Genomic DNA, 23,990 nt, shown 5'->3' with positions numbered 1-23,990 from the left:
AAATGCATTTAAAAATATATTTTTTATTAATAAATAATTATTCAAATTTAAATTGGAAATAAAAATTAAATAAGCATCAATGTTTGCCAGTAAAAATCGTTGATTACAAAAATTTGAAAAACATCGATGTATCGATACTGCCATCGATGTGACTCCATCTCTAGTTGGCTGATTGTCATTCAATTCTGTTTTGTACGTTCGACCGCCAAGACGCGATTCCTGCCGCTCTGACTTTGTGATCTTTTGAAAATATAATTGTTTATATTGCATTCAAGTTTTCTGCGTGCTAGCAGTGCTTTTAATCAAAGATTTTTCTATACAAGTGAAAGATTAACAGTCGAAAACAACCAATATGATTGCCAATTTTGATATTACCGACAACAAAGCCAGCACCAAGTAAGTTGTGTTTTCATATTTTGTGCTTAAATTCTTTTTCATCATGTCCTTGGGTTGGTTGCCTTTGCATAAGTGTCTGATGTGGACTGATGTAAAAAAACCTTGACAAAAAAAGTCCTAATGGCTACCGGCATACTTAAATATTTGTGTGTGTGTGTGTGTGTGTGTGCAATTACTGTGTGCATGCATGTGTGCAATTCAGAATGTATTACATACATATACAACGATCAGCTTTGTTTTATCGGCCGCGTTGTATGTAGGCTTAGTTCATTTGCAACTTGGCTTCAATTAAGTCGCTGGGAGTCTTTAATTGGTCATTGGTGCAGTTCATAAAGATTTCTTTGTTTCAATGCTCAAAATATGTGTGTGTGTGTTGTATATACACATACACATAAATTTGCAGACACTGTGTATATGTATGCGTGAGTGGCTGCTCAGCAGCCAGGCGCGACTTGACATTTACGATCATTTCGTCTCTATCGAATTAATACTCGCTGTCCACGAGCGTGTGTGTGAGTACTGTATGTGTAAGTTCATCTGACTGTGAGTGTGTTTGAGCGCAGTGCACTTCTTCCTTTGACAATAAACACCACCATTTATTAAATTTTTTGGAATGTGCTCAAAAAAAAGAAGTAAAAACCATAGCAGTGCAGTTAACGCCCTTGACAACCATTTCCTTATTCCCACATACGGAATATATACATATGTATATTTGTATTTATGTATGTACATATATCGGTCTGCTTATCAGTTTCCGACCCCTGCTGACCAATTTTAAATGTTTCGAGTGTGGGTTCTCTTCCTGAAACTGAAGAAATGGTCTCAAATATCAGTTTCGGTTACTCTCAAATTAACATATACACAAATATTTAGCTGAAAGCATTGATGGTATTATCGAGAAACCCTTCTGTCTGTCTTTGTCATATGGAGGGTTTCTTGCTGATAATCCAAATGTGGCCAATGAGTCATACAAACACACTTAAGATCTAATCGCTTGCCCGACATTCTTTTGCTCTAGAAAGAATTCCGAAAAAGATGCCGTCAGAGCGATAAATATTACAGTATTTATTATTAATTTGGGTTTTTTTTTCTATTCATAAATCACTAAAAAGATGAATTTCTTTGTCCATTCATTTATTTTTATCCATATTTGATAGTTACTGAATTTGAAAATGTGGGTTATTATTTACAATCTAAGTGTAAAAGCAGTAAATATTGTAGTACAAAGAAAAAGTACATGTCAATTACACTTTTTTACTTGAACATATTCATGTAGTTAAGGAGAAATAACACGAAAGGAAATAGCTCGAAGTTTCCGTTTCTCGTAAATGCGAACATGGTTATATTTTGGCAGCCACCACTGTACACGTTAAGTTGGCTGAATCGATGCGTTTTGAGTGCAAGCAAACCCATGTTACAAACCTATGTAGAGCTGCTCAATGGGACAAGTTTCACTCGAGGTGTGGGTGGGTGCTTCATATTGTATTTGTGATTAATGACGGACACATCAACAACAACCCCAAGAATTGGCCCCGGGTAGTTCTACAAATACATACAATTGACATGCACACGTATATATATGTATATGCAGTATATATCTATTGCAACCCTAAGGCAGTACGCCTTTTTATTTTAATGACTCCGTATACCCTGCGTGCATTATAATTGGATAAAAACGCGGACTTGCCGTGATCCTGTAAAGCTGTCACTCGTGTATCCCTAATAAATCAGTCAATGCAGGGTGACTGCAAGTAGAGCATGCTGAAGATACCTTTTTTTCCAATTACACCGCAGTGTAGGTGTTATTTTGACTTATGATTGTATGGGTAAATACGTGTAGAAGTACGCGTATGTGTGTGTGTGTGTGTGTGTGTTAAGCTAAGAGAGAGCAGGCAGGCAAAATGCATAAGCGCGCGTCTGTCAGGCTGACAGGCCTCTATTCTACAGTAGCGTCTCTTTCGATGCATGCGCTTGCTTGCTTAGTGTGTGTTATAGCGGTAGTTGGTTTTGCTTGCGTTTTGCCTTGTGCCTAGTCACGAGAAGTGCAACCAGCAGAAAAGCAGAAAAGTGCATTGAACCTGGATCCATTCCATAGCATGTTTACCGACCGACGACTCGACTAAGACCTTGCATGCTAGTACGTGCCAATCTGTTCTTGTTGCTGTTTTTGTTGTTATTCTCTTTATTTTTTGTTGTATTTCTGTCTAACAATTGTGGATTTTGATTGTCATGCTTGGGTCTTAATTGAGGTTCTGTAACTAATCGACATGTAGAAGAGGAGGACGAGCGAGAAAGCAAGAAAGATAGATGGAGAAAGAGTGTACGTTTTACTAATAAGCTTCGGCGCACCCGTCTGCTGCACACACACAGACACACACACTCAGACTAATACTAATGCGTGCCACGCAAAATGATTCATCGGTGAGTGTTTTCAGGCTGCTAACAGATCCCGAAGCCCGAAACGAAGCGAGATATCCAACAGCGAGGCAAAGTCAAAAACTAAATGCGTGTCAAATCAATGTAAATCATAACAAGACTAAATATTTGATAATCACTTTAAAGTGCAATTCAATAATTGTGTTTGTCTTGATACAGTGATGTCCCACGAAGTAGAACTTGTGTAAATGCTTGTTTAAATCTATGTTGAACAATAATAAACCTTTTTAAACGTGCGTTAATATATTAGTATTCAATTTCATTAGCTCAATGTATAACAATTAAAAAATTATGGGAATTATATAGAACAATTACATATTAAAGTATTAAAATTAAATCATTAGCTAACGTCCGTCAAAACTCGAGTATAAAATTTCACAGTTCTAATGCGAAAAATCTGCAATGTTGCAAAAGTCAGCAAAACGCGATAATTGCGTAAAAAAATTATAAAGAGAAAACTGCACACAATTTGCATGGCAACAAAGAAAGACAGACTGTAAAGAATATGATTATTCATACGCGTGTCCCTTAATAGCACAATTGCACATTGAAATCAATTCGAAAATGCCATTTGTTATTTCGCCAATGTCAATGCGTCATGTGTTCATTTGTAGCATATCCTTACATGGCGACAGTTCCAGCGCATTAATTTCGACATTTTTGTGTGTTTTGTTGTGTTTGGATTCCGCTTTGTTGTGTTGTGTTTGGTTGCGTTGTGTTGAAAGACACGACGAACGGTTGGGTGAGCAAGAGCCACCCGGTCAGATGCGTATTCAGAAGTCAGCGTATGCGTATGACTCGCCTCCCTTATGGTGAAATTCTGGAAACTGCTTATAAATAACCATAAAAATAGTTGTTATTTAATTGCTGAAACATTCGCCGATTCATAGACACTATAATTGCTAGAATTGTAGCAAGCCTTAAGAGCTGGGTTAAATCATGCGAGACATGTCTGTTGTTTAGGATTACTTTAGTGGGTTTAAATATGCACATATAGCAACTACTTTAAATGGGCAGCAAGTCGCTTGCAAATTCTGCAATCAATCAGATTTGCGTCTTGACAAGTTCGCAAAAGAATAAAAATACCTTTAAAGAACTCGATCGAAATGACGCACAAAGGTAAAGGTAAAGACTCTTGATCAGACCTTTTGTTGCAAACAAATGAATGCAACAACGTCGCGAGTCGCGACTACCCACGGAAAGTCAGCGACAACAGATGACAAAGACGGGGCGTGGCAGTGTGGCGTGTGTCGGAAGATAATAATTCAGACTTGGCTGGCGCTGCCTGAAAGTAGAATTTCGCATACAAACTACCAGCGAAACAAAGGGAAATTTATATAATTAGGAGATAGGAGTGGCAACCAGCTGTTGTCTGCCAGAGAAGAATATCATATATTTCATTTTATGGCAAGAAAGTGTGCTCTAATTAAGAATGACCGACTAGGATTTACCCTGCCCCATGTCTTAAAAAGTAATTTCAGTCTTGTTAAGGCGGCGATAAAATTGCAACACTTTCAACACATTTATTAAATCTTTAATCGTCGATATAAATATTGTTTACCTCGATGAAGATGCATTTAGCATCATACCCATTACTACTAATTTCATACTTGTAGGGTATAATAAACAAACTGGGGCGCAGGTTAAGAAACAGGTTCAATCTCTGCTTTCTTCATTCTGTATGTATTCTGCGACTCACAGTTTCTCAAGAGGCACAACAAACAATATGCAAATGTGCAAGAATTTTTGCACACGTTGCATAGAAACAACATATGGGGGAATATGTGAAGAAATCCAGATAAGCCATCAGATTTATTTAATATTCGTTTATATATCCCGCATCGTCATAAAATATAAATTTCTTGATCAATCGACAGCTGACAGCTGGGCAAGCAAGAAAATGAGCACAACGGTCCATAATGATAAGCTTCGGATTCATCAAAATAATGTATGTAATTTGTGCCGCAGACCGCACAGCTTGCAAGCAGTCAACGCAAGCTGTTCGTTTTAGCCGAGCCACAAACCACAGTCGACGAACCACTTCCGATCTGTTGTGTGCAGTGCAGCAAGCAGTAAACAACGCGGTTCAACTGCTTGGTTAAATGCTAATGTGTAAAGCAGTTCAAGAAATAAAATGTTGCATACAAATTACAAATGTGCATGTCAGTTAACAATAAAGCCTGTGTGAAATCACAGACAAACAATTGGGTTACCTACATAGGAATTTGAATGGCATACATTTCACATTAAATTATGTATAACATTTTACTACTGACATTTTTAGAGGATTCCTATAGATATTGTAAACGACAATGTTGGAAAAACAATTCCCAGCAATTATATCACTTACTGTTGGAACTCGCCTCGCATATGTGCAGCGATTACATTTTAATTTTCGTGTTTCTATTTTGAATCATTTTAATCCGACATTTCAAAGAATTGCAATTAAAATGAAATTGGGCATCTAACAGATTAATTTCAACTGAGAAAAGTCTCTTATCTGACTTGATCATCGCGGCTAAGCTGAAAAACTGGCCTAGCTGTGTAGCTAGCGCGTCTGAAGTAGTTAATTTTCCAAAACAAATATACGATGCACATTCGTCGTGTGCATACGTGTATCTGTGTGTGTGTGAGTGTGTCTGTTGTTGAATTATGTTTGGCTTGAAACGTGCCCGCTTCAGCTGTTGCTCTTTAACGAAATGTACCATTTAATTGTTTTCAGAGAAAGAGAAAAGTCGAGTCTTTTGACTGATTTAGAAGGTGCCCAAAACTGATTAGTGCTTCATTATATTTTAACAACAATTTTTTTTCGGCTATGCCGTATTAAACACGCAAAGACTGTAACAAATTCTATCCAAGAGCTGTGCCCCAAAACTGAATTTGCCTTTCACTTTTCGCTCAATAAACAAATAAAATTTCCCCTCATAATTTTCGGATTTTTTTTTCTTTTTTGCCAGTTTAAATTTTATTTTTGCCGTTCAGTAAGTTTTATGCAGATTATTTATCATTTGACTTCGAATTGATTTCACACTCTTTTATTCGTGAATAAATAACTCAACAATACCTTGACTAAACACTTTGCTATCCTGACAACCGTTACTCTGCCATTTACGGTGAGTGGTCCAAACGAATTATCCTATTCAAGTTAATTGCTGCAAAATGGGCTTTTAACCAAGTTATTTGTCAACAATTATTATGGCATTGCCATTGAAATTGAGAGCATGTGGCTGCAACTAATCGACCAGCAGATACCCTCATATATGGTATGGATTAATAAGGTCTTTCACTGAAAATTCAATTAATTGAAGAGCGTTTCTATTTACGATCAGATTGACATGACAAATACTTGGTGTGACCTTTCCTATATATAGAAATTTGATCTTTTAAATGATTCTCCTTGACAAGCTATCGGAATGTGAGTGTTTGTGTCTATAAATCACTTAGTAGATCACGAAAATCCCAAAAGAGAGCAATATTTTAAATTAAATTTAATTGAAAGCCAACAATAATTTGAACTGTATTAATTATTACCCAATCAAGACTGCAAGACTAAGAGACACCCTGTGAAGAAGTGAACATTAACCGAAATATAGCCGAAAACCAAAAACTGAATATGCATTCACTTCTGACATTTGAGTTATTGAATTAACTCTTGTTATTAACCAATCGTTGTGTAATTTGTGAACATTTCACTCTTGCACACACGCACACTTGGCTCTGATCTTTGGGTGAAGTAACATGGTAGGTAACACACAAACATCTATCTATGTATCTACCTCCAGCCTCCTCCCAAACTTTGCATTTTCTTATTTTATACGGGCATTAGTTCGTTAGCATTCATTTTTTTACTGCTGTTGTTGTTGTTGTTGCTGTGTTTTTTTCGCTCATTATCTTGTCTTTCTTGCTGTGAAGTCACGTGACCTACTCGCTACTCACTTGTTGGAAGTTTCTCACTGGAAAAACAGACTGGCATTTATTTTTATACTTTACACTCATGAAGTGCTTAATATTCCCAAAATAAATACTGTGTACACACGCTAAAATGCATAATGTAGCTTCTACATTTCTGTCAAAGTACTTAAAATAACAAGGAAATACATTTTCTTGCTCCCATTTTAAATACAGATGATTTCTGACTGATACTGTTACTTTTCTCGTTTCGTTTAAATTCATATGTGTTGACAGTTCAACGACTTTGTGGGGCTTTATTTTCATCCAAGCAATTATAATTTTATGAATTAATATAAAGTAATGCAACTGAGATTAACAAGCTATTGACAGATTATTATTAAATCACGTATTTATAATAGATCATGAAACATTTCACTGATTTGCTTTCCACACAGATAAGAAAGCCAAATCAAAACATTGTAAGAATGTCATTTCCTTTCTTTGAAATGTTGTAAATATAAACAAAACATTTTTAATGCCCGTCCATAACAATAAAATGAGATAAGGCAAGGTCTAGGAAAACAATTCGGAACCAGCTGGAGATAAGTACACTCGAATATGTGTCTGTACTTCCGACAAAATGAAGTATCAAGCATATTCTTGATTAGCATGAATAACCAAGTCGTTACAGTCAGTCCAAGTGTCCAATTGTCTGTTGTGGAATAGAGAGGCATTTATAGTGGAGTGCTGTGAAGTAGGTAAGGAAAGAGGAAAGAGCTTTAAGTGCTCAAGTTGAGCTGGTCAACTATAGTAGACTATGTTTTATACACTCTCCAATCAGCGAAATGATTATAAAACAAGTAAACCATTGCAGTTTACAAAACTATTATTTTTTCAATTAAACAATTTGTTATTTTAATTTGAATAATTCGTTAGGGTATTAAAAATTCGACACGCACATTTTAGTGACGATTTAAAGTTTAGTTTATGCTTTGGTTTTGTAAGTTTTTGGCTAATTATTCCACTTAATCTCTAGCTTTAAGTGTTTTAGTCAGCCAATGGCCCGCTCGCTTAATTGCCGGGTGAAATGCAGTGAAAACTGAGTGCCTTTTTCTGCGTACTAGACACATATGTGGAAAATGTTGACCAAAGGTGACTAAATTTAAGGCAGCCACCAAGCAAAAAACACAAAAAACAAAAAAAAAGAAATGTTGCGCCCAAAGCTATAATTAAAATAGACAAGCAAAAAAAAAAAGAAAAGTTTGCCTGAGTTGTCAGAGAGCTAGCTCCAATTTTTATCCCATGCACACTCATAAAATGGGTAAGAGAAATGTTATAAAAACGTTGTGCAATTCAAACGAACAACCGAAATCATCCATATATGTGTAGTATAGTATTTAAACTATTAAGTTCTCAGGGCAGTTTCCCATGATTTGGCAAAGGCAGAGATGCACGATTTGTGGTTATTGCAGTTCTTCTTCTTCGTTTACATTTACTTTATTCTTGTGGATTTATGAAACACTCGAATCGCCACAGGCACAAATTAATGTTTATCTCTTTTTTTCCATGGCAATACAATATAGTACAAAAAACTACACTAGAAGATAGTTGAGCCAACGATCACGCTCAAGTTTGAGCATTCTTAATTGTTTTATGGCCCAATTGAAGATGATTGTACAAGTTGTTCGCAGTTGGTATTAAATTGCATCAAACAATGTAATAAACTTTGGCAATTGTCGATTCTCGATTCTCGATTGTCAGCTGCCCAATCTGGCAACGCCTACAGTCGAGGCTGGCAAACTGAATTCCGGTTGAGCATGCTTCCCCAATTGGGTCTCGCAAAAGAGGAGATGAAACATGGCAGATTCATGTTTAGATTACTTTAAAGGCAACAAGGCAGCCAGCCAGCCAGCCAGTCAGCCACCCACACAGCACAAAGCACTCATAAGTTACTTGCTGGAGCCTAAACTAGACGATACTTGACAATTAGGCAAAGCACGCCATTGAGACGCGCCGCCGTGCCCCAAACGATGAGCAGATGCCTGCTTCTGCTTCTGCTTTTGCTTTAGCTGTTGCCTCTCCTGGAAGACATCACATCACCTATTTTTAAACCAAGAGCCCTGTGGTCGGTCTTTGGTCTGTGTTTTTGTGGGTTGCCAGTGGGCAATGTGGGCAAGTGCATTCCGCCCCGGGCGTTGCACACAAGCACACAAACGAACGGCCAGCTGAATCTTGTCTGGGGAGGATGGCTGGCATATATACAGTCAACACACCGTGAACTGAGGGACGGGAGCAGGGGGACGTTGACATACCCATGGGAATAAGGCATGTCAACTTATACTGTGTTTACTTGATAAGCATAGAACGTCTTCGCTTCGCCAAATTAAAAATAACGCGGCACAACTGAGAACGCTGGTACTTGCTTCCTGTTGTTCATGGAAATGTGTGCCAAATGCTGTTAGACAAAGAATGGAGGGGACTCTTAAAGTACACGTAGAATGGTGTTGTTGCTGTTGTTGGATGCAACCATTGAAAGCCGACTCTTGAAAATCACTTTGCCACTAGTGCAGATCGAGTTTCTCCTGCTGATGATGAAAGTGATTTACTATGTCGACACAGCCAGCACAGCCAAATACAAGGTGCAATCCCACTGCAGAATGTACGATTTGTATAACTATACCCTAGATTACATTTCGCTATGGTATCGCTAATTTAATAGATGTAAAGTGGCAACATTAAAGTGCAGTTCTCAAATGAAGCAGTAAAAGCGCAGTTTAATTTGCACTGCTTGACTGATTGACTACTTTCCTATCTATAAGTTAGTAGTTTAATGCAGGGTATCTATTATGCTAGCAATTCTATTGGCTTTCAATTTTTTGCGAGTAGTACGTAGACACGACTTGTAATGGACCGAGTGTAACGGTACCAGAAAAGCTACGCCAAGAAACACAAGATTACTAGACCTGAACCACTTACACACCATTGCTAGAATAAGAAAGAGCCACAGCTTTTGTCGTAACAAAAATGAAATACCCTTGATAAGTGATATATTGGAGGTATTTCAAGTTTTAAATATGCTACATCGTTATGTATACAAGTAGAGAAATATTATTTTTGTCTATTAATTAATATTAAAGATAATTTTGTATATAATCCATGTTTCCTCTAAAAAGTTTAATGTTATATTAACTATATTGATTTTCTTTAAATTTGTCGAAAATTCGAAATTAATTTTTTTATTTAATAGAGTGTTCTAAATATAAGCAAAAGTAAATTCACAACAATTTCTATGAGAAATTTTTCTGATGAAAAACGATCTGCGACAAATTTCAACACTGTCCTACATTCAAGTACAAATCAACATCTCTATTATAACATCTTTAATAACTTTATTCAACTGTGTGAAAAGACGGAGTATCAGCGGCTTAGGCAAAGCTTACTGCTTCAAATGTATTGTGTAAGTACGAGTGAGTGCTTGCGTGTGTATGTGTGCTTGTCTGCGGACAAAGCAGTGCAATATTTTCCTTAGGTCGTCTGAGTTGAAAGTTGACAGGCAGCGGGGAAAAAAAACATTAACGAAGAGGCCTAGAGAGTGTCAGCAAGTGAGAGAGTAAACAAGAGAGAGAGAAAAAGAGCGGAAAGCAGCTTTAACTTTAATCAGCTGTAGTTTGTTTTTGTTTTCATACTGTGTAACCAGCCCTAACATGACTCTTCGTGCTCTATTCGCACCGCATATACACAATGCACGTGTACATACGACACTCACTTCCATACACACACACATACTCATGCACATTTACTTGCAAAGCGAAGTGTGCGCGCGCTCTTTTATTGCTCTTCCTGCAGTTATGTTTTAGTCTCTGAGAGAGTTTGGGGCTTTCGTACTTGGCTTTGTTGCTGCTGCTGCTGCTTTTTTCGTCGGATCGATAAGACTTCTCGTCGTCGTTACTGCCGCAGTCGCTGCGCTGCCGCTGCGGCTTCGACTGAGACTGTAGCTGTGGCTGTGGGTTTTGTTAGTCGGCTGGTGGAAATAAATGCTTTTCACTTTTCCCGATGCACTCCAGTCGTCAGCTTCATTTCAAAACGTTTGCAACGTCAGCTAACGCTTAAAATACACGTTTTATACGTAGCAGTTTGGAAAATTGAAAAGCAACTTGGCTTTAATTCTTTGCGGTTAATATTTGGAGCAAAGCCTAACACAAGTCTAACGCATATCCAACGTATCCCTACCACATACATAATTAATTCTATTTAATTCAATTGCAACGTGTGTGTGAACAAATTGCTAAAAGAAAAATCTTAACAAATTAAGTTTCGTTGCTTTGTGAGTGCTTAACAAGAGAAAGAAAAAAATTAAGAAAGAAAAACTCGATAAAAATTATAACAGAAAACAAAAGCTCTATGCAGGAAAGTTTGCAAATTGTTGAGCAGCGAGCAAATTTCTATGCGATTGTCCTCGTCAGGAAGTGGAACTCTGCTTCCTCTCTCACTTTTATTGATTTTTTATTCGCTTGAACGTGCCACACAGCATCCCGGGGCAGACGTTTGCAGCATGCAGCATGCAGATATTGCAGCATGACTCATCATCAGTTGCAGCCGCAGCAGCATCGTCAACGCTTTGGAAGTCTCGTGTACAACTTTTCGCAATTTCGTGCATTTTCCATTTCTCTCATTCGCAGTCGCAGTCGTGTGACTGACTCGTGTGCTTTTACTGTTACTTGTCGTCGTATATTTGCTGCTGTTCCAAAATAGAATTTGCAAATTTTCCTGCTTGTGTTGTTGTTTGCTTTGGTTGCAAAAACAAAAGTATTTTTCTTGTGCTTTCTAGATTTTTATTGGAATATAAAACTAAAGTCACTAACAAAAACGAATTCTCAAAACAATTGAAAACGATAAATACATAAGTTTATATATACACAAATATATATAATGGCTGCTTATGCTGCGTTTAAACATGTCGAAATCTATAATGTTGGCAAAGCCAAAAAGAGGTAAGTTCTTTGCTTGCTCCTATCTAATATGTATATTTAGATATTCTCGAGTGTGTCTGTGTTTGTTGCAGTGTAATTTACAGTGCATTCACCTAGCCAGCAGAAACATGTATGTTGTTGTTTTGTTGTTGTTGCTGGTCACTCATCGAACCCCCCAAAGTTCTTTACTCTTATAATCTGACGAGAACCTCTTTTCGAGCCCCATACTGCGCTTCTCTTAAGACTCGACAGTTCATTGATTTTTTTGGTTTGCTGCCTGCCTCTGCCTCTGCCTTTGCCTGTTCACTTGGCCAATCCCTGCTTTTGTTTTTGTGCCCCCTTTTTTTTGCATTGCTCCAGCCGCCCCTTTCTAACAGTTAACTCCCGACATTATGGTCAAAAAAGAACAACAAAAATTGAAAGCAAATTGCCTTTGCTGTGCTTCCGTCTGAGTTGGCTACTCAGAATTCTCGTACATTGAACTTTCTGCGTTTGCAACTCACTTAAAACCTGTGTGTAGACTAGCAAAAATATATTCATAAATTTAATTAGCATTCTACCGCTTTTAATATTGTACTTAAGTTAGGCAACAACTACCAGAAAAGTTTGTCACCAGGTTTTTAGCGAGAAATCATCATCCGTCACCATTTCTTTTGGTTTTCGCTTTGTCTTTTGCTTTGCGATTGCAGAACTAATGATTGAAAGTACTGCCAAGCGTGTATGCTGAGTCTGAGTTGGTAATCTCTGCATGAATTCACACAGCTAAGCTTGGCTAGCAATTGTTGTTGTTGCTATCAGTTCCACATTTCGACATGCCCACGATTCGCATTCATCTTTCTCTTTTATCAGTTATAGCTTTACCTATAAATAAATAAAGATTTCATATTGTTGTAATATGTTTTCTTTTGGGCCCGATACGGTTTATGGTATAGTCAGTCGGTCGATCGATAAGTAATTACATTTTAAAGGCGTGACTTTTCCTCAAAGAGTCAGAGTCTCAGTCTCAGTCATATTTATATTTATGTATTAAATGTACTCGCTGCATTTGTTGTTTGTTGTCGGTGCGGCGGAAATCATGACAATGAATTTTTATGGCTTTGTTTATTTGTAATTATTATGCGATTGTCTCCCAAATTGACAATGCACAATGAGCGTATAACATTTATTAAACAACATTTTCATTTTTGATTTGATTTGATTTGCGGCTTTGCTTGTGGCTTTGGCTTTGGCTGCAAGCTACACATTCCTTTTCGCAATTAGTGCGTTCGCTTTTGTCTTTCTGTGTTTGTTGGAATGCATTGTTCTGTTGCACTACAAAATATTTGAAATTTTTCTTTTCTTTTTTTTTTGTTGTACGCATTATAAATGGTGAAAATGCTGGATAAAATGGGAGTGTGATAATTATAGTAATACAATAGTAAAGCTTCAGCTTATGTTCATTTATAATGTTGACTGCAAAGGTTGAAGGTTTGGAAAACGTGAACTTTTCTTTGTTAACTAATAAAACATAGCTATCAATCAGTGTGCATTATGCTGCAAATTCAATGAACAGCGGATATTCTCATACTTCCAGCAAGCAGTGCACTGCTTGTCGCTGCATTCGCCATAAATTATTCATTCGCTTTATGTTCGCGCCCGTTAACACATTTCTGCATTTTCAAAAGAGTATATTGGCATTTCACACACACACCTATATAAGTTACTATGTCAACAGTAATCGACTCGCCGATTTAGGCCAAACAGGAAAAGCAATGCCAAAATAACAAATAAAACTCTCACAAAATATATATAATATAATTCATATACAATATATATTGAAGAAGAGGAGGACGTCATAGTAACAAGTTGCAGAGTGTAACAACTGCATACCAAATAATGTCCCGCGAATGTTCGTTAATTTAACTCACTTTTATGTGTAACTACGTACACCTGCCTTAGCCTTAGCTTTAGGAAGAGGCCACAGACTTAGAGCCATTATTATTATTTTTGTGTTGCGCATGTTTGCGAGTATTTTCGTACCTTCCTGTGCCGTGTGTCGGAAACCGAAGCTCATTTGCAAGCAAAACTTCATGTTTGATCGATTCCCAAAATTGTATAAAATAAATAATCAAAATGTTCTTATTACAACTACGATTGATTTGCAGAGCTAACATTGTAAGCGTATTGTTTTACACGTGTATTTCCCAGGTATAATTAGTGTGAGAAGATGTCTTAATCAGCATAAATATCAGGCAATTTAAAGGGATTCTAAAATAAGAACTCAACGGGGAGTGTTTAACAAGGTGTGAAGATTATTAATATGCAGAACGCGCGACATTAAATTCAATTTATGGCTGTCTGGACACGTGTAGACAGACATACTGAGGAAATGTGTAAGTGGAACAGGGGACATAATAAAGCCAGCTCATCTGTGTCAATTAAGTGTGTGATATAATGCTCCAAATATTATGAAAAGTTCCATGAATTATACGATCAGTCCTAGGCTAGAGAGAGAGAGAGATTTCAAGTTTCATTCGACTGTAATTGGGGAATATGAGACATTTGCATGTTCGCGTCATTTGAATGCATTACACAAATTGATAATAGGCTCGTGCTACTTTCACGATTTGGCACTCAACTCATGTGTCATTAATTCTGAAGTTTAAAGACACAGCAAAAACAACGAAAAAAGTCAGTAAAACGTAGCGAAGCGAGGCGAGACCAAGGAATGTGCAATGCGCATAATTGTTAAGTGGCATCGTTGTGCGGCAACTTTTCTTTCTCTCTCTTTCTCCCTCTCTCTATCTCTGTCTCACTTTTCCCGGCCCCTGCTCCACTCTACACTTTCTACGCAGCTCTAATCGATAATTATTGATCAAGCTGGGGGAATACGAAAAAGAGAAAAAAAAACACTATCGATAATTGACAATCTAACTGTTGTGCCATGGTGCTAGACCAGCCTAAGAGCGTATCGGAATATCGCAATATTCTCTCGCAGTTCAAAATTAATTTCATTTCCATGTATCTCTGTGTGAGTGTAACGACTATAAATACCCTGTAGCTATAAAGTTGTCTTAAAAATAATAGAGATTATAAAACTACGATATTCTCGATCGTGAGTTCATCAACCTGTGCAAGTGTATCTAAGAATTTAAATATTTGCAGTTGCTTGCAATCTATTTTACGATCAATCTAGTGGTTAAAGCGCATTCCGTTATTTTCTGACACATTCTTGCTTGTTGCCTGTCTTCATCATTCATAATCAGTGCCTCGACATAATGTAATCTGTATTTTTAATTTATAAATTGAATTGTAAATTAATGCATTTTATTACAATCTTGTTTTAAATTCAATGAATTAGTTCAGTTCTTAAGCAAACAATCTATTCTATGACTTTTTGGAATTATGTTGTTATCAGATCATAAAGAAAGCACAGAAAAGTATGGGAAAGAATGACATTCAAAAATTGAGCGTTACATCCAAAATTGTGCTTGTAATTTTCGGGTTTTTATATTTCGGCATATCATGTTTGGGACTTGGCTTTACCCTACAAAAAGTTACATGATACACATAGTAATTTTTTGTGTAGCAATTTCACACATTTGATAGGTGCATGCCAGAGATATTCGAGAGATTCGTAAGATAGCTTTGTTGATCAGCTTAGGCGGAAGTGAACGAAGCAGCGGAGGAATGTTCAGTAGATGTGGAATGGAATGGAATGCAGAGTTTTCACCTGCAGCACATAAACGTCATTCAATGGTCGACGAGTCGAGAGTTGGAGATTCAGAGTCACAGTCAGAGTCAGGGGAATCATTTATTATTCGTTCTGCAAATGAATGCAATAGTAGGCTGGCTGACTGGCTGGCCACACCTGATCAAATTCCAGCAAACAACAAACCTACAGGAAATTATCGGGCATTCGAAATGTTCGCTGCTCTGCCGCGCCGCCGCCAATCCATCAAAAAGTATCGGCAACATCGATCAACTCTGGCTTTTTAGCTGAGCTGAGCTGCAGCTCCAACTGTAGCTTCAACTTCAACTGCAGCTCTAGCTCCGCTTGAGAGCACAGCTGCGGCTGCACAGGGAAAGTATTGCAGCATGCAGCATGGCCCCATCAAACAAGTCATTAAACCGTCAGTTTGAAGCTATTGTTGCTGCTGCTGATGTTGTTGTTTCTAGCATGCAGAGCAATTATAATGGATACAGCTAATCAACGTTTTAGGGAAATCAACAAAAGCATACAATAATAACACACACACAAAAAAAAGAGTAGAAAGAGTAACCACAGTCTCCATTTTCGTGCTTCAGTTCAATTTTCATTAGGCTTTTTTCCGTTGTTTTGTTTGCGGTTGCACGACGACGCGATGGGACTCCACGGGCTTCTCTGCTGGACACGTTTTAAGTGAAACAAACAAAGCTGAAGCTGAAGCTGAAGCTGCCACTGCCTCAGCCAGTGCACTATAACGGTTTGCTTTTGATGCGCTCCAGCAGATCACAGCACCGATCGCCAGGCAACCAATTTAAACCAACCCAAAACTCAATAAAAAAAAAAAAACAAAAAAATAACAAATTGACTTGCCAGTTGAACAATCACTCGGCCATTTGTTTATTACAGACGAATGAACTGAAACAATTTTCAGCAGCCTTTGCATTGTGATGCACATGCACTTTGCCGACACTCGGACAGACAGAAAGACAGACAGAGAGACAGATATGTTGGTTTGTCCCACTCTAATGAACAGGTGGCACTCATACTCTAAAAAAACACAAAACTCTTTCTCTTTGTGAATCCCGCCTCTCTATTTGCCAAGCTTTGTGTGTGTGTGTTTGTCAATCAAGTCGCACATTTTCTTTCAACACACAGCTAAAAGTTTAAACAAATTCATAAAAATCAATTGCAATTAATCAATTTTACATTTTTACATTCGTTACACGTCTGCATCTCTCTGCGGCTGTCCCGCTCCTTTTGTCGCCTCTTCCCAGATAATAAATTCATTTAAAAACCGCACTTAGCTGACGCTGCAAATACCACTAAAACACTTGCCCCATCCCATGGGCCTTTGCCTGACACATGCTGTTGTTGCTGATGATGCTGATGGTGTTGCTGTGTTGCTCTGTGGCTCTGTTGCAGTTGCAGTTGCAGTTGATGTTGCAAGCGGCAATCAACCAAAAGGAAATCTAACTTCCACTTCCAACTGCGTTTTCTTGTCTGCGTTTTACAGCCAAGTCACTTTCATGGGTTGGGTTTGACAGACACTTTGTTGTACAACACAATTTCATTTTATTTTTAGTTGCAACAGCTATAAATACTATTTGAAAACGCGCCTTCAATTCCTTATTTCCTAAACTAAGCACATAATTAGAAATGAGTTAAGAAATGACAAAAATAAATACATTTAAAAATTGAATTTTTGACTACTTTTAAAGAAAGTTATTTTAAATGTTTTCTGTTTGAATTTTTTAAATATAAATAACGATTAACTTGAATTTAGAATATTCTATTCCTCTATGAAAGACAAAACAATTTCTATACTCAATGTAACTATCAATCAAAAGGACAACGCCAATAAATTAGCTTGCAAGATTAGAAAGGACAACAGATAAATGAAATAGATTGCTTTGCTATCGCTGTGTGTTCATAAACAAAATAACAAAAAGTGGAGTTTAATTAATTTACCATGCAGTCCCCGGACGTTTTTAGAAAGTACTCGAGCAAAGCAGCAGCAGCAGAGCGATAGTGCAAACACAAACACAAAAATTGATGAAATAAGTTGCAATTTTACTTTCATTTTGAAAGAAAACTGATAGGCGTTGACACGCCCAGGCAGTGTAGTTATTAATTCAACGAGTGTCATGTCATGGCTATCGAACTTTTCATTTAAAACTTAAATTGAGTTTGTCGGAGTTAACACGCCGAATCCAAGTTCAAAGCTGTTGTTGCCAGAAAAAACACTTCTTCATTTAATTGCATTGTGTAAACGTCAACTCCGTTTTTCAACTTTAATTGTTTCTGTTTTATTGTAGTTTAAAAAGTTTTTATTTCAATCTTTATATTCTATGTATTAGTCAAGCCTTCGGCATGTGTCATTTGAACAGTAGAAATTCCCAAAAAAGGTACAAAGGCTTCGATGGCAACTATCACTTTTACTTTAGGTGTGCGGCAAAAACAACTTTTACCCGTAAGGTTTTATGGATAAGAAGTGTTCAACATTTATCTTAAAGGCTTCGAGCACTTATCGCATTTCGCTGCTGCTGTCGCTGCTTTTGTTGTTGTTGTTGTCATTGGCTCAATTCACATTTAGTTTTGTCGCCAATGCGCCAATAGGCAAAGGCTCCAGCTAGCTCTATGCATCGACATTCGCTTGAAGCCAGTTTAGACTCACATTTTGCCTGGCCAAATAGCAAATGAAGCACCTGTGCTCTGCTGCTGCTCGATTACCTGCCGGTCAGGCTTGTTTTTTTGCACTTCACATTCAACCAAAAAAACTAAAAGTAAAAAGACAAAAAACAGTGTCTTATGATTTGCCTCTGTTGTCTTCCAAACACATTAAATATGTGAAAGGTTTTTGATAGAAAAATGAGCGGATTTTACACTTGAATATTTCCAGTTCCTCTCCTCAGTTGACAGTTTATAATCGAATGATTTATTAACTATAGTTTATACGATATTTAAATGGCCATTGTCATATAAATTAACATAAATGTTAACTCTGTGCAATTAATCAGCTATCAAGCTTTTGGGAAAGTCGCATATTAAATTTAGTATACGAATTATTTCAATAGCAGTAGCTAAATGTGTTTGATACTTCAATTATGTATTTATTTGGTGATAATGAAAGGTTAATGGCTAACTGCAAAAGGCGTAAACTAAAATATAAAAGAGCGGTGCATAAAACCCAGCAAAGTAGTAATTAAACATTAAACATTGTTACTCAATCTAACTAAAAAGCCTCATTAAAGTGCCTCTAAAAGCACTCTCACCTTGTCAATTATGGGAAAAGCCGATGGTAAGGCGGTCTGGTCTGACTGATGAGAAACCCCAATAGCGATTAAGTGATAGACATCTATGTAATGATATTTCGAAATTATTTTCTAGTTTGTTTCCTCTTCCATTAGAGAAAGTCTGTTTAATTCCTATACAAACGGAAAATGCCGCCCTCCCTCCCCCAAAAATTGAACATTTTTTGGAAGCTTACCAAAAACTTATTGATTATTCCATTACAAATGCATTGCGCCAGCATTTTGTTGTCACCACGTGCTGACGCCTCAAAACGCTGAAAGCATAAATTATATAGTATCAATTGGTCAATTATGCCTTAAACGTATTTAACACACCATTTTATTTCACTAAACTGTTCTTGCTTTTAAATGGAATGAAATTGAAGTTAAAAGGTCAACCGTTATTCCCGAAAAAAGTTTTAAAACTCTTTTTTATAAAGTTTGTGAGTCATTGGAAACTCGTTGTCGATGAACTGCTTGCGCACTTTTAGACTGCAAGCAGTGAAATTAAGCAGTGTCATCCAGAAGTATCTGCTGCAGTTAAGCAGTGTTATCTAAGATGTGTCTGCTTGCAACTTCATAACCAATTTATTATCTCTCTGTCTGTGTTGTCCGACTTGTTCGAGCAAATATGGCTAAAACGACTCGACGGTTAATAGTTTTTTCTCTCATTTTCAATAAATGCATAATATAATTATGACTGTTGTCTTATTCGGCTGTTCCGCGTCTATAAAATGCATTTTCATTTGGCACGCTTGTCATGGTTTATGCATAATTAATAATGAGCTTGCAACAGACGTTACTTCCGCGACGCAGCGCGCAACTCTGTTGCACTTTTGTCTACAGATTTCCTTCAAAAAACAACGGACAACCGCTCTCATAATATGTATTTATATTAGTAATGTTTTATATAAATGTAATACTCATTTTTTTTAATTTTTCTACAATTTTTGCAGGGTGTTGAGGACACCAGGCGGCGGTTCAAGTGACATTTTTGGCTCGGACATGCCTCAAACTCCACGAACCATGAAGAATCGCATGGCCTCAAATATTTTCACGGCCGAGAAAGATGCCGCTCTGAAGAACAACGGTAAGTAGTAGAATTGTAATACGACTAGAGAGAATTTATAGTTACAGCCCACATCATAAGACGTGGCTTCTACAAAAGCTTTCAACGTTCCATAGTTTTATAATTCAATTATATTATTATTTTTTATACATTCAGATCTGTTCAGGCTTTCGCTAAGCTTTTGCAAATTATTCTCAAAATTTGTAATAATTGAAGCAGATTCAATCCGTAAAATCATGTTAAAAATGATAATCGGAGACAAAAAATCTATTTTAAATTGTGAATGAGAACAGACCTGACTCTGAAATTATAGGTATAATCATAAGCTTGTAGATTGCGCTATTTTCCTAAAAAAAATTAATTAAATAAAATGAAAAAAAAAAATTAATCGCTCAAAATTTGCACCCAACTGAAGTTTCGTCAAAATTATACGTAATACATAAGCTTTATAAGGTCCTATGTACAAAGTGCATAATGATTGTCCATTTTGTTTTTGCGATTTCATGGTATTGTGAGATGATTTTGTTATTGAATGTGTCTCTCGTTTTCTTTTCCTCTCTCTCTTTCTCTCTTTTTCTTTTTCTACGTATCTTTACAGTACGACAAGGAGCTCACAGATTCTATTTTATTGGTACATATCTAAAGAGCCAGTTTGAATATAGACTTATTGACAATGTTTTTTCGGTTTTTTTAAATAATTTTCCATTACTAAAATTCTTAATGATGTTTGGGGTCAATAAAGTCCTTGTTTTCCACGATATTCTTTAGCACTTTGTTGAAGCACTTCTTTCTCATGCAGACACTGTTTGCACACAAATAAATGTCCGATAATATGAAAGAATTTACCACTTACTGACAATGATTGTTAGCGTATATCACATATTATTTATAGGAGGGGGTCCCCATCGTTGTTTTGCACATTTTCACTAGATACATCATGCAGATTTAATTGGTTGTTAATATAAAATAAGAACACACCTCCCCAGGCAGCAGCTGCTCACACTTGCTAATTATTCTAATGATTCACATTCACATTCGATCGCCAACGAGTTATATACGCTGCATATCAATGCCTTTTAATCATTATTTATGTGTTGAACTAAATTAACTTATACTTTATTACGATTTTGTAGTTATATAAGAAAAGCGAACATTTATTAAAACGCACACTAATTTTATATTGTTTTTACACTCATTGCTTTTGGCTTGTCCAAAACATGATTTATCCTTTTGAAACACTTACCGTTGTTTAGGAGATGCACCACGACGCGGCCAAAAGACTGTGGACTCGTACTCTCGGCTGTTTGGTGAGCCGGCACGTCCGATAACGCCAGCCAAGAATCACATGAAGAGCAGCATTCCATTCGGCAAGAATACGGACTCCGCGCAACAAACTCTTCCCAATAACAAGGGACTTTATAATGGCAAAAGTGGTTCGGTATCCTCAGCCTCATCTTCCGTTTCCTCTTCGACTGAGAATCTGAAAATCAATGGAGGCGGCAGATCAGGTAAATATTGGATGCGAAAATCAAAAATATATATATGTATATACTTAGTAGTCATCGGCTTTCATCTCTGTGTGCTCCGATCTTGCTTCAACAATTCGACTTGAATATAAAATTTAGTTTCACATCTGAAAGTGAGCAGCGTACATCTATCAACAAAATACGATTTCGAAAGACCTTATATTTTGTATACATTTATCTTATATACATTCGAGTTTTTGGGTCTCTTAAATTTATAACAAAATTGCACTCAATTTTCAAATATCCTCGTAAACGGTTTTATTGTCCGCAATATGAGCAGTAAGTATTAAAAATCGATTACGAAGAAATTAATTTGATGAGCTGCTACTCTATATTCAAGAACCAGTAGCCATCGAACGTGATCCGCTCTGTTCAGTGTCGAGCGAACCAAGCGAAGAAATTCCTCCTCCACCCGATGTACTGGACATTGATATGCGTTGCAAACACCGCGAAGTGGGCGCAATCCCCGCTGGCAATTATGTTTACAACGAATCCGACAAGCATGATGTATATATGCAGACCCGTGGAGAGGTCGCAACTAATACCGATCGTCCGTTGATCGACATGGAAGATGACTCTGTAAAGCCCATGGGCGTTATAGGTCAGAATTATGCTGAGCCCTCGTATGTGCCGTGCATTAAAATTGATCAGAAAAGCGATGATTTGTACTCGCGTAATCCGATTACTGGGTTCGGACTCAATGGGGATGGTGTGGGTGGTCTAAAGCCAAAGAAGTTGAAGCATCGAGGTTGGATTTGATGTTACATCGAACTAATGATAACGATAATATCCAACGATTAAATTTCTAACTCATTCCTCTCATTTTATCTCTCTACAGAAGGCAATCCCGTCACTGGCGAGGGATACAAGCCAGGTGCAACAGACTACATCCAACCATCGTCGGCGTCGGCTCTGAACGGCAGCAACCAGGTGATCAACAAGAATCGTGTACCACCCGGTGGCTATTCGTCGGGCCTTTGGTAATTGGTGAATTGTGGTTAAAACGAACACGCAATACAACATTTTCGATGTCCAACGGAAGAAGTGAGCAGCACACCAGCAAAACAGACGGACAGCCCAGCAAACAAAATGTTTAACCAACACAGAAACGAACTCTTCGATCAACAAATTTTAACGCGAATTTAGAGCTAGCGTTTTTATTATTAAGAAGCAACAAACGGCAGAGCTACAACAACCATCCATTCATCAATACTCAATAATACTATAAAAACCAAGATGATTTTTATCCGCGAAGATGAGATGACTGTCGCTGCGCAAACAACAAAGAACATCGCGTCAAATTCTGCTCAATTGCTCAACGTCAGATAATACCAGGCACTCACCTTCACAGTCCATCGAAATAATTGATTTTAAATATCGCTGTATCCACTATATAACTCCTGTTAATTGAACACAACAACATGCAATTTATTTTTACATATACGTATGTAATATAATCGATCGATATCTAATCAGTTCTTTTAGATTTGTGTTTTTTTCAAACAACCCTCATGCATATTGATATCGCGATATAATTATACTATACCATAAAGACATACCCACAATTAGAGTTACTTACATCTTTCAATATACTACGATATTAATAAATGCCCTATGCAGATCTTTAGGATACAACCAAAAAAAAAACAAAACAAAAACAAGTAAAAGTAAAACGAACAAAACGCGATCATCCAAATACATTCATTTCAACACACTCAAAGTTCATCATATTAATTCTTTAATTAACACCACGTTTATATTTATATATCAGTACATGCAAATACACATTCACATCCATACGAAAACATATATATATATTATATACATATATTAAAAAATGTAGTACGTTCTTTTGTGCACGTGCTAAACATTAAAATTAAATATAAACTAAAAATGATATATTTTGTTTATTTTATTTAAATGCGTGGGGTACAAAATTTGTGGGAGGTGGGCTTAAGTGTTCCTTAAAAATAATATTAAAATATGGTATGTACATAGAAACTCAGGGACTTGTTAATATTGTTTATATCTATTCTGTTTATATATTGTTTTTTGCATCTATTTAATCATTCCGTAACAATTTCAGTTACAATTTATTTTGGGACTGATTTATTGAGTTACTTAACTATTCGTTAAAAACCCATTTTTCTCCATAAAATATTTAAAATTAAAATTTGCAGTTTCTTTTATTTTTATTTTATAATTATTTTTAAAGTTATTAACAATTTACATTCGTTGACAAAATTCGTACTTAATTGTAAATATTTTGCACCAAGATTAAATTACTCCTCATTTTAACAGCTTAACATAGTGGTTAGTTTGCTCCTCATTTTGCAGAGCTCAGCTTTTGTTTACTGTTTTGTGGCAGTCAGCTTGTGAGTGCTTGACCATTGCGGAGACTGTGTGCTATAACACGCGCTGCAGCAGCTAACGTAATTTGCAAACTGTCAAACCGCTGTCAAGTTTAAGTGCGCCTACAAAATTTAAACTGCAGCCGACAGAGGCTCGCTTAAGAGTAATGATGATGAATGCTAAAATACTCAAATATCTTTCTTTTGGCCACGCACACGGCACACATAATCACATTTCACTGTCAAAATGTTGCACTTAAGTTGGTTTGAGTCGCAGTTGTTTTCCTTGCGGTTTCGAGGCTCCTCCGGCTTGTCTTTTTCTCGTTACGTTTCTTTTCGTTTTTGTTTTTTGGCAACATATGCAAGTAATTTG

At 36.9% G+C, this 23,990-nt stretch overlaps 1 protein-coding gene and 1 long non-coding RNA gene across 11 annotated transcripts; one reads left to right on the top strand and one right to left on the bottom strand.

Annotated features, from left to right (window-relative positions):
- The first annotated feature begins 172 nt into the window (after positions 1-172).
- Positions 173-23,163, top strand: LOC117573502 (microtubule-associated protein Jupiter). Of its 5 annotated transcripts, none has more exons than XM_034256730.2 (5): positions 173-396; positions 19,628-19,761; positions 20,339-20,371; positions 20,994-21,248; positions 22,105-23,163. In XM_034256730.2, exons 1-5 carry the CDS (start codon positions 353-355, stop codon positions 22,248-22,250), a joined length of 612 nt encoding a protein of 203 aa, XP_034112621.1. In that variant the 5' UTR covers positions 173-352; the 3' UTR covers positions 22,251-23,163. The 5 variants fall into 5 exon arrangements, with proteins under 5 accessions (XP_034112621.1, XP_051862492.1, XP_034112620.1 ...); XM_034256729.2 differs by lacking the exon at positions 173-396 and adding an exon at positions 11,553-11,714; XM_052006532.1 differs by lacking the exon at positions 20,339-20,371 and having other exon boundaries at positions 176-396.
- On the bottom strand, positions 20,073-20,872 carry LOC117573504 (uncharacterized). Of its 6 annotated transcripts, none has more exons than XR_004572703.2 (4): positions 20,719-20,859; positions 20,594-20,666; positions 20,151-20,542; positions 20,073-20,087 (listed from the first exon to the last, which is right to left on the bottom strand). It is a non-coding gene; the product is annotated as an uncharacterized LOC117573504 (long non-coding RNA). The 6 variants fall into 6 exon arrangements; XR_007955240.1 differs by having other exon boundaries at positions 20,151-20,526; XR_004572704.2 differs by having other exon boundaries at positions 20,598-20,666.
- Positions 23,164-23,990: the final 827 nt, after the last annotated feature.

The sequence above is a fragment of the Drosophila albomicans genome, chromosome 2R (assembly GCF_009650485.2).
Source record: "Drosophila albomicans strain 15112-1751.03 chromosome 2R, ASM965048v2, whole genome shotgun sequence".
NCBI lineage: Eukaryota > Metazoa > Arthropoda > Insecta > Diptera > Drosophilidae > Drosophila > Drosophila albomicans.
The sequence above is the reverse complement of the archived record's forward strand: the minus strand, read 5'-3'. Positions and strand labels throughout refer to the sequence as shown.

Coding starts and splice junctions, on each gene's coding strand:
- LOC117573502 (XM_034256729.2), top strand. CDS start 11,653: ATGGCTGCTTATGCTGCGTTTAAACATGTCGAAATCTATAATGTTGGC. Junction 11,715..19,627: donor GTTGGCAAAGCCAAAAAGAG/GTAAGTTCTTTG, acceptor CAATTTTTGCAG/GGTGTTGAGGACACCAGGCG. Junction 19,762..20,338: donor TGCCGCTCTGAAGAACAACG/GTAAGTAGTAGA, acceptor GTATCTTTACAG/TACGACAAGGAGCTCACAGA.